The sequence below is a fragment of the Camelus ferus genome, chromosome 11, assembly GCF_009834535.1.
Source record: "Camelus ferus isolate YT-003-E chromosome 11, BCGSAC_Cfer_1.0, whole genome shotgun sequence".
NCBI classification, from domain to species: Eukaryota; Metazoa; Chordata; class Mammalia; order Artiodactyla; family Camelidae; genus Camelus; species Camelus ferus.
In genome coordinates, this window is record NC_045706.1 from 73,683,055 (window position 1) to 73,700,582 (window position 17,528).

The 17,528-nt window shown below is 49.3% G+C and overlaps 1 protein-coding gene across 1 annotated transcript in view; it reads right to left on the reverse strand.

Annotated features, from left to right (window-relative positions):
• Positions 1 to 5,246: 5,246 nt before the first annotated feature.
• The window catches only part of LYST (lysosomal trafficking regulator), a 144,935-nt gene continuing 132,653 nt past the window's right edge, over positions 5,247 to 17,528 (reverse strand). Inside the window, exons 50-54 of the mRNA XM_032490549.1 lie at positions 14,323 to 14,462; positions 13,455 to 13,552; positions 8,737 to 8,893; positions 8,255 to 8,326; positions 5,247 to 7,315 (exon numbers count right to left, since the gene is read on the reverse strand). Of these exons, the coding sequence (XP_032346440.1) occupies positions 7,177 to 7,315; positions 8,255 to 8,326; positions 8,737 to 8,893; positions 13,455 to 13,552; positions 14,323 to 14,462 (606 nt within the window). The 3' untranslated portion in view covers positions 5,247 to 7,176. The remainder of the gene's footprint in view (positions 7,316 to 8,254; positions 8,327 to 8,736; positions 8,894 to 13,454; positions 13,553 to 14,322; positions 14,463 to 17,528) is intronic.

Genomic DNA, 17,528 nt, shown 5'->3' on the forward strand with positions numbered 1-17,528 from the left:
GGGCCGCCCGTGCTACCAGCCTGTCATGGTCCAGGAAACGGTTTCGTCTTGTTGCTTTTTCCCAAACCCGAGTTTCACCATTACAATCATTGGCTTTACAGAAATACATATTTGGGCAGTCATTTCAAGTCAGCTGATCATCATTAATTCATCTGAGGCTCAGTCACACACTTGGTAATGCAAGAAACAATAACCTGTAAAACAGGCAGAATGCTAGTACACAGCTAGCGACATCACTAAGGCCGTAGTAAGTAAGTAGTTAAGCTACGAACTTCCATCAGGTGCAGCCCGCAAGCTCCCTGCAGCTTCTGGCCGGGCGGCTCGGCACCCACGGCTGTCCTTAAGGGAGATGGTATGTGGGCATTGCACACAAAGGTCACCAGAGATGTCTGCGTGTAAACAGTGGGTGAGGGGTCGGTGTGACACTGGACAGGACTGAGGAAGGAACGTGACCTTCGAGGGAGCTACACGCCGGTGCCCGGAGGTGGCCATGGGGGTTGGTTAACCACAGTACACACGCACAGTGCACACTCGAGGGGAGGGAGGGGCCCCAAGCGGGCAGAGAAATCGCTTTTACATTTTTTCTTCTCTGGCCTTAGAATGTGGATTTTTATTTCATCCATGCATGGTAAGCGTATTTACGCCTCTTTATCAGGTAAATCACTAATCTCTGTCCCATCAAGGTATTTTTCTGAGCTTTTAGTGTGTTTTCTGTTTGGAACATATTCCCGTTTTTTCCTTTTCCTCGACTCTCGGTGCTGGTTTCCGAGCCCTAGCTAAAACAGCCCCCTTTCCCAGCCTCGGAGGAGTGGCCGGAGGTGAACTGCGTTAGGCCCTGCCCCAGGTCCGGGTGCTGTGGACCCGTGTGGGTGTGCCGTGTGCAGAAGCAGCTTTAGGTCAACAAGTGAGTCTGGTCTGGGGCATCTTCAGGTGAGATTTCCTGGTACCTTCCATTCCTGACACCTCTTTGATGTCGCATTACCTCTTGGAGAGGAGGCCCCTTCGGGTTGTTAACACCGGGAACGTGGTGGGTAGCTGCTCTCTACCCCCAGTTCCCCCGGCTCTCCTCCTGCTTCTAAGGTAACCCGGGGCTCGTCAGGGGAGGCCGGGGGGATGTTTTGAGGACCAGCTGAGGAGCGGGAGCTGAAAGGAAGGGGTTTGGCGCAGGCCTTGCCCTCTGGGGACAGTGATGGCATCCCCGCTTCCTCACAGTAAGTGCACTGATGAGGTCCCAGCTCGGCTGGTGGCCCGTGTGTCCCACGTTGGGGGCAGAGGGCGCTCACCCATGACGTTTCTTATTCTCTCCTCCGGGGCTGCCTGGGGTGGCCCCCAGCCCCACTGCAAACAGGGCAGCCTGCTTCCTCATCTTCTGGCCTTCTTTTCTTCTTCTGCCACATCTTGGTTCTTGAAAACCCGAAAGACCCCTTCAACCAGCTGGGAGGCGGGGGTGTCAGGCCCTCCTGCCATCTTTGGAAGTTGGCCGTAATTACTGGGAGCACGGGCGGCAAAGGGAAATTGAAGGGGTCTTCAGGGGGTCCTTTCAAAACGGGGAGTATGGTCTTCCTCTCCCAGTTAGACCACCAAGTACACTTAAGCCTGCATTCCTCCTGGAGCCCCTGGCCCTGGTCCAGGACCATAAAGCACTGGGCGCGGGGAATCTCACGTCTCTCCTCTCCCGCAGAGTGAGTCTAGCTGGAGCCTGGTGGTGTAATTTAGGGAGCCGCTTTCTGGCTGTTTCTCCTGGTCACCTAGCTGGTGTCGTGGCCAGACAGTTTTACAGAAGGAAGTAAGTTGTTCTTGCATTAGGTGGGGCAGTCACAGAGTTTCCAGACCCAGGATGCACCCTAATGGGCCCCTGGGAGGACCGATGTCTGCTTGCTCACAGCCTCAGCTCTCGGGTGAGGCTCTGTCCCCAGCTGCCCAGAGGCCTGTAATAGGGCTGCTGGAGACAGATTCGGCTCCTCTTAGCTCACTGGAAGTTCCCTTCTCTAGACAGTTGCTGCGTGAGTTCTCCCTGCGGGTAGTTTAGCAGTGCACACGCAGGTTCTGCAGGTACTGAGCTGGCGCCCCGACCCCCCCCCCCCCCCACTACAGATAATTCAAGTTGCCAGGATCCTCCTAGGAAAGTCCCACCAGGGCCCCCTAACGAGGGTCACAACCAGGAAGAGACACAGATGGTCTCACTGAGGCCTGTAAGGATCGGCTGTCCTGCTCAGCCTCCAGGACCCGGGAAGACTTCCACTTTGTCAAAAACGCAAGAACTGATGGTGACACACGAATGCACCACCAACAGACACGGCCAGCACAGACCGAAGGCCGGACGGGCAGAGACCGGCACTTCCACTCCCCCTCCGAGCCGAGGCCTCTGAATCAGACTAGCTCGGCTCCCGAAGGGAATGGTCCAGACGGGCCCCCTTCCCGCAAGGGCATGAGCCCGGATAGAGGGGGGAGTCCCAGCCTGTGTGGCCGGACTGACTCACCCAAGCTGGAACCGGAGGCTGACCAGACATCAGGATATTCCGCCTCAGGGTTCCTCGGAGCAAAACGACCCCAGCAGCTGCTGGGACCCAGGGAAGGGGCAGCCCCCAGCCAGGGCCAACCTGCCGCGGGCACAGGCTGCCGGCTGGTGCCCCAGAAACTGCTGCCGAACCCAAGTTTGCGTGCCTGGTGCACAGCAAGACCAAACCAACAGCAACACTGGAGTCTGGAGCAGAGAAAGGTTTGTGGCCGGGCCGAGCCAGGACAGGCACCTTGTGCTCCAAAGACCCGGCTCTACAGTGGCGCTCAAGACAAAGCTTTTCAAAGACGGTTTTAGGACAGAGGATCGTAGGATGTGTGATCAGCTCGAGGACTTTCTGATTGGTTGGTGGTGAGGTAACAGGATGATGTTTCAAGAATCTCAACCTTCTGGTTCCCGCCAATCTGGGCTCTACATGCTGGTGGCCAGAGTGCAGCTCCCGTCCTCTGCTGGGTGGGGGCCCACTTTCTGGAGAACAGCTCAAAGCTGTGCCTCCAATTGCTCTGTGTATCCCTTCAGGAGGAACTGGCAGTCCTGGATCTATTCTAGCCTTGAGCCCGCTCTGTGGGACTCAGGGAGGCCTAGGAGACTAAAGCCTTTATTCTACAAACAAGAAACAGGGACAGGGAAGGGCTTATGTACCTGGGAGAGTCCTGCGTGGTTTCAGTCCTCCCTTTTGGGGATACCCCTCGATCCTGTGGGAAACAGAGGCAGGATAAAACGAGGAACAAGGTTTTGGGCAGAGAGGTTAATCGCAAACCCGGCAGAGGAACCTGGTTTTAGGGGGACTTGGCTCTCAAACCTCCTTCTGTGCAAGCAGCCTGCTTTCTTCTCCGAGGCCCGGGTAGTGGGGGTGTTCCGAAGGGAGGGTCTCCATCAGCACCGAGATGCAGGCTGACTGGAAGCTGGACCCCCAGGCAGCAGCTTTTAAAGTTCACGAACGTACCCCTTTCAGGGGAGCCTGGGAGACGGGAGTTTCTGTCTGGTCCCTCTGCTCTGAGCCCCGGGGTGTTAGTTAGAAAGTGTTTCTTTGCTACTGTCCCAATGAGTCTGTGAACACAAGGCAGCCACCAGAGCCAGGCTTCAAGGAACATGTCCTCTGGGCGGCAGACCCAAGGGCGGGGGTGCTGGAGAGGCTCACAGGTCCCTTCTCCGAGACACCAGGCAAGGGAGAGACGTGACACCCATGGGCCCTCCAGACTCCAGAGAGGACCGCAGTTGGCCTCTTTCATGGAAAGTCTGGGGGTTTGTCCGCTGCCCGAGGGACCCGGGCATGCAAGCCTGAGGGCCCCCAGAACCAGGTGATGGGGGGTACCCCTGGGGGGAGCCACAAAAACCCGAACGTGCACAACCCGGTTTCCGGGGAAAGGCAGGGTGGGCAGAGACGGTGCGGCCGCCTTCCATCTCGGAGAGCAGCGCAGGGGCCCCTCAGCCTGCAGCTCCTGAGATAAGCAACAGGCCTCTTCCCAGGAGGACTGGGCACATGCTGGGCCTGGGACCTTAGCTCGGAGTCCAGAACCTTTAAGATCCGTTTCCCAATCTGCTACAGCTTGTGGGTCTCGCGCACGCGCTGGCTTTTAAAGCTGGATGTTTGGGGGGTTCATCTCTCAGACGGAGGTTGTAAAAGTCGGGGTGCCCGATGTGGGGTTCAAACCACCTGCTCGGCAGGGAGAAGCTGGGGGCTGTGTGCCCGTCCCCAGTTGTGGGCCGCCGTGCTGGGAGTGGGGCTGATGGTGAGTGTGTCTCCTATGCCCAGATTCTGGGAGTCGCTGAGCTGGTCTGGGGGTTCCTCTCCGAGGGAACTGTTCTGCTGTAGCCGCAGACGCCGTGTGTCCGTACGGGGGGCGGAGGGGTGTGCGCAGGGCCCTCCCGTGCCACCGTCTGGAACCGGAGCACCTTGGAGCTCTTCTGTCTGATTCAGAACATGAACAGGTCATCCACAAGGGCGAGAAGCAGAAGCCCAGGAGCGGCTCTAAGAGCTGGAGGAACCCCCTCCCCGCCGCGCCCCGGCGCGGGCGTGGGCGGAACCGGCCGTCCACCGGAGGGGTCAGCCTGGGACAGCTGGGCCGGCAGCTCACGCTGGTAGACGCTGCTTCCGAGCTCTTTCGGGGACAGACACCCAGAAGCAGGTGTGCTCCATCTCGAGCATCCTTAATGCCGCAGGTCCAAAGCAGAAACAAGACTAGGCCCGGGTTCCTGGAGTGCTGCTGGGTGGACTCACTCACCGTTGGCAAGACCCCCAGAGGAGCTGAGGTCTCGGTTCCCTGACGCCCCGCCGCAGGCCTTGGCCGTGTCCTGCCTGGAACACACCTGCGCCACCTTTACCTGTCGAATCTCCGCGACAGAAATTGACTTTCTTGGGGGCTTTCCCAGAACCCCCTGCTTCCTGTTACATCCCCTCAGAGGACCCTGCACGCTTCGTTCCCAGCACTTAGCCACGTTTTGTAACTTCACTCACTACGTCGCTGACACCGAGCTCCTCCGCAGCCTGCGACCCCTGGGAGCGCGAGAACCGCGGCGCCGCCAGCCCTTCGCTGCTGCCCAGTGCCCAGTACTCGGGCGGGGCCAGAACGCGATGCCACTGGAGGGGTGGGGGAGGGAGAGATGCTCCTTTTTCAGCAGCGAGTGGTCTGACCTTGGGACTAATATCTAAACGCCATTTGACAGTAGTGAAAGTTGAAATATATAATGTCTCACGAAGCCCACCATTAAGAAATGAAAATTACCCTTTTTAGCAACATAGATTTACAGGGGAGCTAAAGATAGAACTTGTACGGGTTATTAAAAAAGCCACCAACTTGAGGTCTGGTCAGGTCATAATATTTAACTTGTGTTAAGAATAGTCCTTAAGTCTGTTTCATGAAATTTATTCCCGATTTGAAGCGGCAGTGCACACGAAGATAGCAGAGCCAGTGACACTGGCGGGCGTCTCCCTGCCGCATGCACGTCGTGACACGTTTCAGACACACACGTTAAGTCTCATGCTGAATAAATAACCCCCCAATTTAACTTTTTACATAAAAATATAATCTTGCACTCTTGACAAGACCAGTTATGGTGCATATTTTCTCTTTAGATAAATGAAATTCAGCCTTAAAAAAACAGACCGAGTAGCAACCCTATTCTAACAAGGGGCCAGTTTACAGTTCTCAGTAGAAAAGGGAAAGGAGGCAATACCTGCAATTCTTTTTTTTTTTTTTAAACAGAGACAGTCACTGCAACGTGAGCAGGAAGACCCTCGCCTCCGCAGCTGCCCGGACCGGACCGCCGCCGGGTCTGCGCAGAGCCTGACACGGGCGGCCGGGCGCCCCGCTCGCAACGTGAGGTCCCGCGCACACGCGGCCACCCGCCTGCTCGCGTGTGTGTCTCCGCGGCAGAGGCTCTGGAATTGGACTTTATACAGCTTTTAAGCAGAATGTTTTAGAAAGTCTGGAAGTTACAAAAGTAGTTCTGTAAACACCATATGAACTCAGTTTCCCAGAACAAACACGCAAGCTATTCTTAGGCAGGAACACACACTTTTATCTCATGGTAGCGTTACTGAGCTGCTCTGACAGTGTTTTCAAAGCCGATACAGCAGCACCCAAGGAAGATGCAGCCACAGTGTCACGGCAGGGACGGGCTGACCCAGGATTTTCAGGAATTCTGTCTTTACCGCATGTAAGCTTGCTGCGGCGTACACGCAGACTTTTCTATCGTTCCTAGGGTTTTCGGGGGGTAAAGGTTAGCAGAAACAGAGTGGAAACTGCTTCCTAAAAGAATTATTCTGCCTCCTGTTTAGCACAGAGTAAGCTGTCCTTTTCTTCGGTAACTCCTCCTGCACGTTAGATTACAGGCCGTGTCAGGCCTGCATCACTCATGCCTGCGCTAGCGTCCTCTGCTGTGCAGGGCTCCTGCTGCAAACTGTTCAGTGCTTGACGCTCTGTAAACTGTGTTTAAATCTTAGTGACTCAAGTAAGGATAGTCAATATCTAGTGTTATGGATTTTAAGCAGGATTTTTATGAAGAAACAGAATGTCAAAAATTCTGGTTCTACTCTGAGCTAAGAAGGCAACAGGCAAAAACTGCCTTAACACTGAGAGTCTGATATTTGGATATTCCAAAAAATGTTTGGTGCAGAGGCACCTAATGAATTGCATACTTCTCAAAGAAAGTGATGATGAAGTCCTGAATTTTTCATTTTTATCTTTCCTTTTTTTGAGGGGGGAGGTGTGTGTTATCCTGGCAGAAAATTTTTTAGATGTAACTTTTTTTAGAGTATTTTATATAAACAATTAGCTAACCAACTTAAATTCTACTGGTCTTTTTGGAAAAATAGAAAACAGGAACTAATAGAAAACAGAAAAAGAGAGACACTAATCTTTCCTTTAGAATCCCTTGTGGAAAAACACTCTAAGAATATGATTTTAATGGACTGTGCCAACCTTAAACGTTGTTGGTCAGTGCACACGACCCTCCACATTATCACTAAACTAGAACAAAACTTTCCCCTGAGGACCTTGCGAGGCTGCAGAACTCTGTGCAGATGAACAGACTCGATCGTTATCTGGGTGGTCTGTCTGGTCAAACATGTCTTCAGGTTCGACCTTCTGGGCCCGGTGAAGTTGGCAAACTGGCTTGGAGTTGAAGTGCTCTGCAGAAGGGGAGGTCCTCCGCACTCACCCAGCCGCATAGCTGCTAAGGAAGGAATAGAACATGGGCTGTTTCAGGCGCTGCTGGTCCTTCCGACACCAGGCGATCACTGTCCCATCGCTGCTGGCCGTGTACAAATGGTGGCCGTCACAGGAAAACGTAAGGCTGGAAAACAAAAGTCCTGTTTGAACACCGGGTCTCTCAGCATTGTATTGGCACGTTGGTGATCACACCGGAACCATCTAAGGGGGTTGGTGATCACACTGGAACCATCTAAGGGGGCTGAGACAGCTTTGCTGGCGCAGGGAGACAGAGAGAGGCCCGCCTGCAACTCACTGGTTTTGACTGTAATTCAAATGCTGTTTAATTGCTGTGCTGGCTGTTTGTGAAGCTCCTTCTCACCAAGTGACGCAGATGCCGCCCAGACCAGAAGGGGAGGGCATGCTGCTCCTTCTGCATGTTTCCTCGCCCTTCCTGTTCAGCCTTGTGACTTACACAACAGCTACTCGGGTACAGACACTTTAAAAACAGAACACTGCCCCGTTTTCTCTCTCTAGAAATATATAATGATTATATTATGGAGATACTTTATTTCCCTGAAAAAGGGAAGGGTAAAAATGTAACATTAATAAGTAAGTAATTCAGGTTCATTAAACTTTACATTAAGTGGATTAAAAAGAAATTTATTTCAATAAGGTAGAATTTGAATCACCGACTTCTAATTGTGTTTTTAAAGTCAAATTTGTGAGCAAAGGGGAACTGCTTGTTTATCAACCTGTCACACTCCCTCCCATAGCTCAGTCACCATGATGGGGCTCTCAATAAGGAAGGAAAAAAGCAGCTGCTACAGTTGGTGGGGCCTTCCTGGGGCTCCGTCCCTATGAGCTCTCTGTTGGACACTGAGTTCCTGACCCGGATTTTAAGCTCCAGGAAGACAGGAACTGGGCCTCCTCCTGCCGCTGGGCCTGGACATCGTGGTGTCTGCATGTGCTCGGTGGCCTGTAATGCATGTGGTCACACATCTCTGTACCGCTGGCACTTTACTGTCCCCGTCACGAGAACAGTCGCGGGTGCGAGATGCAGGTGGGAGGCCGGGAGACTCACCTCACGATGGGCTTGTTTGACTTAGGAAATGTAATTTCCCGCACAGGCTTTAGGTCCCACGTGCTCCACAACCTGGAGGGAGAAGAGAGGCGTCACCTGACTCTGCAAACTAAAATTCCCTTCACTAAGGAGCCCTGCGTGTTTGTTCCCGTGTTACAGAGCATCTGCAAGGCAACACAGCGAACACTTACCCACAGTTACTTCTGGGACGTGTGCGGGTGGGCGTGGGAGTGAGTCAACTTAACTTTGTTTATTTTCATATTGTTGTTTTATAGTTAACAAACAATATAAAATCTCAAAAGTGCACTAACGCTTTCCTTATGATTTAGAAGTTAAACAGGAATAACTGAAGAGCCTAGATCTGAAGGCGATTTTAAATCTCTAAACATCAAATGCTAACGTGCCTAGAGAGTGAAAGCGAACCTTCGAAACTGTCCTGTCCTTATGATCAAGAAGCACACAGACGTCAGGACTCCTCTTACCTCACGATTCCATTTTCTAATCCCCCGGCAATCACGTTGATGGATACTCCCTCAGGCTGGTTGGAGAAGGCGACAGAACAAATGAGCTCTCTGCAGTGGACATGTCCAACGAGGTCCCCGTTCACCGTCCAGAGTCGGAGGTCACTGCCTCCACCAGCTGAAACACCGTGGTCACCCACGGGTCACCAGAGAGGAGGGTGCAGAGCCCGCTACGCGGGGCCCTGCGGCGCCTCCCTGAGGCCAGCTTGTCTGTCTGAGTGACCAAGTTTACAGACCACTCATGACTGAAGACTGTGTAAATGTGTTACTACATCATGAGCCACACAGAGTTTGCATATTTGTCTAGAGATGACGCCCAGTGAGAAAAATAAAAGTAAAACATTCACCTACAGTGCAGAGCCACGAGGGAAATGAACCACGAGTCCTTCTGTGGTCACAGTGTTTCAGCACACGAACTGCCAAATCTGAAGCTGAAAGTACCTGGAAAGCTAAACAGTCCCCACAGAGAACACACTCTGAAACCACCTATGCATGACTTAAAGGGTTTCTGGAGAAAAAGACAGCTACAGGAAAAGCTGAGTTAAAAACTAATTCTTAGAAAATGAGAGAAATCTAATTCTTCAGAATGTCCAAGTTTGAATCTTGTAAATCAATGTCTTATTAAACAAATTCTTTCTTTTCAAAGAGCACGAGTGACCAGACTTCTTGTAGTTTTCCAGGGGGCGGAGGACGTAGTAAGCGCTTGCCAGCCTCTGCAAACTGGGGCTGGTGGTCTGGGGGCCCACGGAGATGTGTGTGCCCAGCCTCCTTTGGAGAAATACTCTCATGCTGATGAAGAGAGAGCTTAAGAGGCGTGATGAAGCTTGGATGACACAATGTGTTAACTCCACTTAATTTATCTCTCCGTTAGAACTAACATAAAATAGAGAACTTATTTCTCTCTTTTATTAAGGCAATGAAAAGATTTCATATTTTATAGAAAAGAAATAAATATTGCAAAGATTTCTTTATCTAAAGACATGCTAAAGACCTTTGAATATCACAAACCAAAACGCCTGGTGCGTTGCAGTGTTAATTCACAATAGCCAGAAGACACAATCTCAGCAGATGAATGGATGAACAAAATGTGGTAAATCTATACAATGGAATATTACTCAGCCATAAAAAGCAATGAAGTTCTGACACAGGCTACAACATGGATGAATCTTAAAAATGTTATGCTAAGTGAAATAAGCTAGACACAAAAGGACAAATATCATACGATTTCACTTATGTGAAATATCTAGACTAGGCAAATCCAAATTCACAGAGACAGAAAACAGAACAGAGGTTACCAGGATCTGCTGGGGAGGGAGGAACAGGGACTTACGGTCACAGAGTTTCTGTGTAGGGTGATGAAAAGTTTTTGAAATAGACAGTGGTGAGGGTTGCACAGCACTATGAAGGTAATAATGCCACTGAATTTTAAATGGTTTAGAGGGCAGTTTTTATATTACATACATTTTACACACACCCCCCCCCCAAAGATGAAAAATGCCCAGGGGTCTCCTTTCCATGGTAGAAGACTGATTAGGAGAGATTATCCAAATAAAGCATCAAGACACAGAGACTCAATATGCTAAAGAAATACAATTATAGACCAGATAAACTCATCTTCTACATGAATAGACTGTATTTCACTCTTTCTTTTGACTTTAATATCTAATAACAGATTTTTAAAAATATATAAAGTAACCAGATATGTACTAGAAAGTTTAGAAGGCTTATTAAAGTCACTGGATACATGTCCATAAAAGACACCGATGCAGGGCTGGGTAACTGCAAGGCACAGCTACCGCATGGCTTAGTCCTTCAGGGCAGAAAGTCTCAGTGTGGCCCTGGACTCTGTGAAGCAGGGTATGGAACTTCACAGGCAAAGAATGACCCTAGCAGGTCCCCCAGAAACTTGGTCTACCACAAAACCAAGTGACTACTCATGTGCCTAAGATTGTAAATATTAAAAAAATTTAGTAAAATAAAATCAAATCAAGGCCCTTACCCAATACCAGACTGTCTTCATGTATAATTTAGCACATCAGTCAAAAGTCAGCAAGTTGGGCATTCCTGAGAAAAATCCTTATTCTTCCTGTACATCTTCCTCAAAATTAAAATAAATGAGAGAACCACCCCCTGCTCTGACCCAGAGACGACTGTGTTAACTTTATGATGCCACTGGCAGTGCAAGGCCAGGCTGTGGACCCTGGCTGAAATGCATGCGTTTTGATACAGTGGCAGAATGATTCTAAAAAAACACAGGAGCCATCCATGGCAACACTTACACACTTTAATACATTCCACAACTTATCACTATAAAAGCCACAGCCCGTGGTGAGCACTGGGAGACCAGGACCAGGAGCAGTGAGCCTGCCAGTGAGCTTCAGCCCCAGCCCAGGCACTTCTGAGGTCATATATGTGCACACACACACGCACACGCACACACATACGTGTATTTATTTAAAATTCTGCTTTTAAGGTTATTGGATGGTTCTCACTAAAGAGCCAAGGCATTCGGTTGGCTACGTCTGCTAATCTCCTTCGCTTCTTGGACCACAGGAATCGGGGAGTGAGCTCTAGTCTGGGTCCCTAAAATACACTCTGTCCTCTTTCTTAAAAAGCCATTATTTTCATTATGTTCTCTACATACCAAGTGCTCTTTACGACTCCTCTTCTATATGTACCAAGAGGCCTCAGACGAGCTGAGAAGGCCTTTTTGTTCAAACTGGAAGGAAAGTTCCAGCCACTTCTCTGTCACACTGTGCGCTACCTGGGGACACCTGAGTGCCCTACTAGGGAGCTGGTAATCGCAAACATAAGCAGTTTGGTTTCTTGTTCCCATGACTAGCTGATAGAATGTCACAGACATAAATCACTACTGGCAGCCAGAAAGTAATTAACTTTACAAAATTCAGCTCCCTAGGGATCAGCCCTAACTTCCAAATGTTGCCAACACAAGGAGGCAGAGAACTGCATGTAAATAACCACTGCAGCACTTCCCCAGACCCGCCTTGACGTGACACACTGCAAGCTGCTAACGTGCACCTCAAGGGGGAACGGCCAGCTGGGTCGCCAAGCACCCGCCCACACTCGTGGTGCTCAAGTCAACTCTCTCCCTCCTCAGTTATGATGATTAGGAAATAAAAATGTTTTCACGTCATTATTTTATGACTGGGGGCTGAGACTGGCAAGTACTTCACGTCTGAAATCTTTAAGCATGACTGGAGATATGCCTTTTCCTGAATACCAGAATGAATGAATGTTGTGTACAAACAATGAAACTCTGAGAGGCGTCCGTGGGACAGCAAAACACATAAATATCTGGACTTCGCTCCAGGCCCCTGGCATGGAGCTCCTGGAACCCTGGTGAATTTACTGTCTTTTGTATGCTAATGAGTTGACTCCTGCGGGGAGGCCCAAGACAGCTTTAGGATAGAAGCTGGGTACCAAAAAACCAACCCCAAGATGACTGAGTTAGAACTTACAGCCCCTCCCACCCTGAGGAGGGGAGGGGGCTGGCGGGTGAGCTCAGGTCCCAGTGGCCGATGATGTGATCTACCAGGACACATAGTGGGACCTCAGAAAAACCGCTAAACAGCGTGAGGAGAGCTTCCAGGCTGGGGGGGGCGGGTGGAGCACATTCACATCCTAAGAGGGTGGTGCACTCTGACCCTACGTGGACAGACCCTTCAGATCTCCCCCAAGTACCTTTCCATCTGGGTGTTCGTTTCTATCCTTTATAATAAGCTATATTCGTAAGTAGAGGGTTTTATTGAATTTTGTGAGTCATTCTAGAGAATTACTGAACCTGCTCAGGGGTCTTGGGATCCCTAAATTTGCTAGCTTAAACTAGTTAGTGTCAGAATTGAATTGCATCGTTGGACACCCAGTTGGTATCACAGAAACGGAGAACTGTCTGGTGTCTGGAAAGACCACACGTTTGGTGTCAGGGAAAAACAGTAACAGAAACGCAAGCGAAGGACAGAAGACCGGCAGCTGTAGGCGTGTCACAGACAGTCTGAACTCAGTGGGCAGAAAGAAAGGTTTTCAGAGGATCCTTTCAATTAATAGAAGTGAAAACAGAAAATTCATGGACTTTTCAACTGTTCTTTCCCGCTGGATGCATCAAGCTTTTTAATGTGTATAAATGAAAAAAACCGAAAACCCCAAAGCAAGAGCTTCGATTGGGAGACACGTCTTTGCCACGTAGACTGCAGGGAAATCACGCCTCCGCTAGGTGCCCTGTGCTGCGCTCTCAGGACCCAGGAGACGTAAACTCAGAGTCCACCCCAGCTGACGCTGGTCATCTACTCAGGAGGAAGGTGGCAAAGCTAGTACTTAAAAAGCAGAAGCAAAGAAGGACAGGAAAACAAAACCCAAGAAAACCCAGATAATTACGTGGCAATAGTTCCCGTGACTTTGATGTGCTCGAACGCAGTCTCACACGTACCAGAAAAAGAGCTGCATTACGACAGTGCCGACTTTTGCAGAGGGCGACACCCAAGCTGACGAGCTCAGCCCTCGGCCTTCCCGGACTTGGACACACACTTGCGCTACCACCTACGCCTTCAGGTCTGGCCGGGGTCCGAGCGAGGCAGCGCCACGCTCAGCCTGTGATGCTTACCAGCAGGCCAAGTGCACTGCCAGCGCCACCACCCCCTGCTGCGGTTTTGGGGCCTGCTCACCTGAGTCACACACGGTGGCTATGTCACCTGTGGTTTCACTGGCAGAGACGGCAGTGACGGGGCTTTTGTGTCCTGCCAGACTTTGTACGTAGCACAACCTGAAAGACCAAGGACATGAATCTGCGTATCGCTACGGAGCAGGACCCCGTGGGCCTTCCCGGGGCAGACCCCTCCCTCGTATCCTCTGCCCTAGCTGTCTCTGAAGTTCCTAGATGACAGTGTCTGAGGCACATTCCTGAGCTGTCTTACAGATGCGAAATCCCCACTGAAAGGGAGAAATTAACTAGCTGATGACCATGAGCTTGTAGCCCCCAGACCTCCTGGAGCCTAAGGATTGATGGCGTGAACCCGTGCCCCCGCCCTGTGACCTCACCATCCCCCAACCAGAGGACTGTGCACGAGCTGATCACACACCCTGACCCCCCTCCCTCACCTGGCCTTTAAAAACGCTTTGCGGACACCGATCGATCGGGGAGTTCAGGACTTTGCGCACTAGCTGTCCTGGACTCCTTGCTTGGCTCCTGAAATAAACGCTGCACTTTGCTTCACCACAACCCTGTGTCAGTAGATTGGTTTTACTGTGAGTGGGCGAGCGGACCCAAGATTCAGTTCGGTAACAATATGATCATTAAATATAATTATATTCTCTTATTTGTATAATTTTTTTCCTCAGTGTATATGTACCTATTATTTAAAGGGAATTCCTGACTACATTCCTAACTGATCTTTTAATTCATTAAGCTTATAAAGGTGAAGTCTGAATATCACACTTAAAGCTGTTACAAGGCAGAGCGATCACGCTGGTGCCTCTGTGTCTGGCGTGTGAACGGCGACACCAAGGCAACACCAAGGCGGGGCGCGGCCATACCTGTTCAGGTCCCATATGATGCAGGTTCCATCTCTGCTTACACTTATCATTATACTATACGGCTTGCACACACATAAGCTGGTTATCTCTTCTGTGTGCCCATAGAGATGTACCTGAGACTCCATTTCTATCTCCGAGGGCTGAAATAAAAGAATTAAGTGTAAGACAAAAACCACAGCAAAAGGTGTCCTAACATTGTATCTCAAACATAAAACAACCTAAGTGACTCTTCTCAAAAGTAATGGTTTTCAACCAAGCTCAATGGTTTCTAAAGAGTAAAACTAGTTAAACATTAACCTTTTTTTAATTGACCATAATTTCATCAACTAATATGCTTTTCATTTTTGTCTGTTCTTATCCAGTCTCTGGCCAAACACACACGTATTTCTACAGCTGTGGTGACTGCCATGCAAACAACTTTCTATTCTGTATCTTACACAATTTCCCATAAGCGTTTCCCACTCCTAACCATTCTTAAAGATGATTTTTAAGTGTCATAATTTTCTATATAGTTAGTATGTCATAATTTACTCGAGCATCCTTTATTGATAGGCATTTAAAATTGTTCTGAATTTTTTCAAAACTGTGGATACCATCAGTAAATCCTTCATGAACACAAGTCTGTTCCTCCTCTAAACCACTTCTTTAGAACAAACTTTCAGAATCCTACTAGTGGATCAGTGAACATTAATACCTTTGTAGTTCTTTTTTTTGTGTATATGGAGTAGCGCAGTCAGGTTACAATGTTGTGTCAGTTTAGTACTTTTGTGGCTCTGGACGGTGCGCTGCTCAGGGCGATGCGCCGATGTGGGGCGCTGCCGAGGGCGCCGTGTTCCCCGTCACACAGCAGCAGCGCTCTTCTAGGTCGCAGGCTGCAAGCTGCTGCCCGGAGGTCCACACTGGCTCACAGAGGCCAGATGTCCATGCACAGTCTGACCCTTCTTTTCATTAGGTAGCCGTTTATTGTCATAAAGTATTTCAGTCCTTCACTTCAACGAATGTAGAACAGTAGGAAGGAGACATGTAGCCAAAAGCTGCATCCTGACCACTCAGTTAAACTGCTCCTAACATTATACGATCAGCTTTTTTGAAATAAAGAAAATGTTAAACATCACAGTTTGTACGGTTTTACAGCCTGTTTCCCCTCCCTTGTCAGAGCTACTATTGCTCTGAATCTGCGTTTGTTTCCCATGCATGCAGCACTTAGGTTCTACCACGTATTACTACGACAACAGACAACGCGCTACATTGTTCTTCATGTCGATACACCTCATAAATGTGGTATTGCTCGTCAGGGACCTGCTGCATCTGGCCCTTTTGTTTACCGTTGTTTCTGAAACATCAGCGCTGACTTATTAGCTGCAGCGCATCTTACTTTAAGTGCCTTATACGCCAGTGTTTTATTCACATAAAAATACATATTTTATATTCAAAGACTCAAATGACCAGGCAACACCAGGCTCACAGTTTTCCTTCGACAACTGGCTTGAGCTGTGTGCCAGTGGCTTCTGTTTAGCTGGGGCACGTGACCTTCACCTGAACACAATCGCAGCGACTGGATGGCTCTGAGCAGGGCAAGGGTCCTGGTCTGGGCCCCTTCTGGCTCTTTGTGGCCCTCTCCACAGGGCCGTGGGGTGGGCTAGCACTCGTTCAGACCATGCTTCAGGGAGCCCTGGGACCCAGGAATTCCCTGCCCAAAGAGGCCTGAGTCCCTTCCCTTCTCTGCTTGGACCCTGTAGCATTTGAGTTTGTGCCTCGACTCTCATTCTAAACCTTTGAAAATTTCCCAAGTTTTAAATGGCAATCATGTTGCTTTAAATTACATTTCTCTTATTATAACTAAGTTTAACTTTTCACATATTCATTGTCTTGTCTGTAAATTTGTGTGCTTGGTTTTATTGTATTTGTTATTGCATTTAAAAAATTATTTGTCGGAATTCCTTTATTTGTGGAATAGAATGCACGTGACTGTTTCTGCTGGGAGACTTGGGGCACCATCCTGGTCTAGGGCCGCCTTCCCAAGGGTCAGGTCCTGAGGGTCCTGACCACCCGGGGAATCCCAATCCAGGCTGCAGTTCCAGGCAAGAGCTGGTCCCGTCTGACGCACCCCCACTCTTGGGGACCTCACTTTGGGGACAAGCCTTTTGGAGAAGGGCCTCCTTGGGACCCCCCAGCTTGCTCTGTCCCCTTGGTATTGTTTTCCATTCCTCTCACAAGAGGCTGTCCAAGGGTAGTGTCAATATTCTAGGATTGGCAAATGCCATCAAGGCTAAAGCTCCCTCCCAGTTTATTTAAAAACAAACAAACAAAAATCTATGTGTGTGTGTGTGTGTACGTGTATTTTTTTAACTTCATGACCACGAATAATACTTATGGGATAATCACAGGACAGGCACCTACAGTGGTTGTTGAAATTTTACAGATTGTGCTCTTTAAAATGACCCAAGCGTTACTGGATGACTCCCTGATGGATCAAACAATAATCTCTGTGGGCAGAACCGGAGTCTGTGCTGGCCTGTTTTTTTTAAGATGTTCCTGAATGATGTAATACTAGCTTGGATAAACTGCATACATATTGTCCCACCACCATCAGCACAGAGAACAGAAATACAGGTGTTCACGGGTATGAAGGTGATGTGGCCACACTATTCAATTAGTGAAAAAATGACTCAAGAGCAACTGTTTCTTATTGAAATACAGTTGATTTACAATGCTGTGTTAACTTCCGGTGTGCAGCACAGTGATTCAGTTATACACACGTACATATACTGGTCTCATTATAGGCCGTTACACGGTGTTGAATGCAGCTCCCTGTGCTGTGCGGTAGGACCTTGTTACTTATGTGTTTGATATACAGTAGTTAGTAAGATCGACTATTTTAAAATCAGTTACCCCTTTTAGAAGACGTTATTCTCCAACACATAAATGGCTTACAGATAACAATTCCTTGTAACTTGTCAACTCACTCACATTCCGTTTGTAGAATGCATTTTAGAAGACTAACGTGGGAGACTCAACAGGAACACACGATGCCCCAAGTGAGGCCCGCTTCACTAGCTCTGGGAGGTATTTCATAAGCCCTCCTCGGAAGTATTTTCAAGCAGCAATCATTTTGGTCATATCCTGCCTGGCACTTGGGAGCTGAGACCAGCACGGTGAGAGCACAGACACTTCAGAAGCACGGCTCTCAGTGCGTTGGGAGAGTG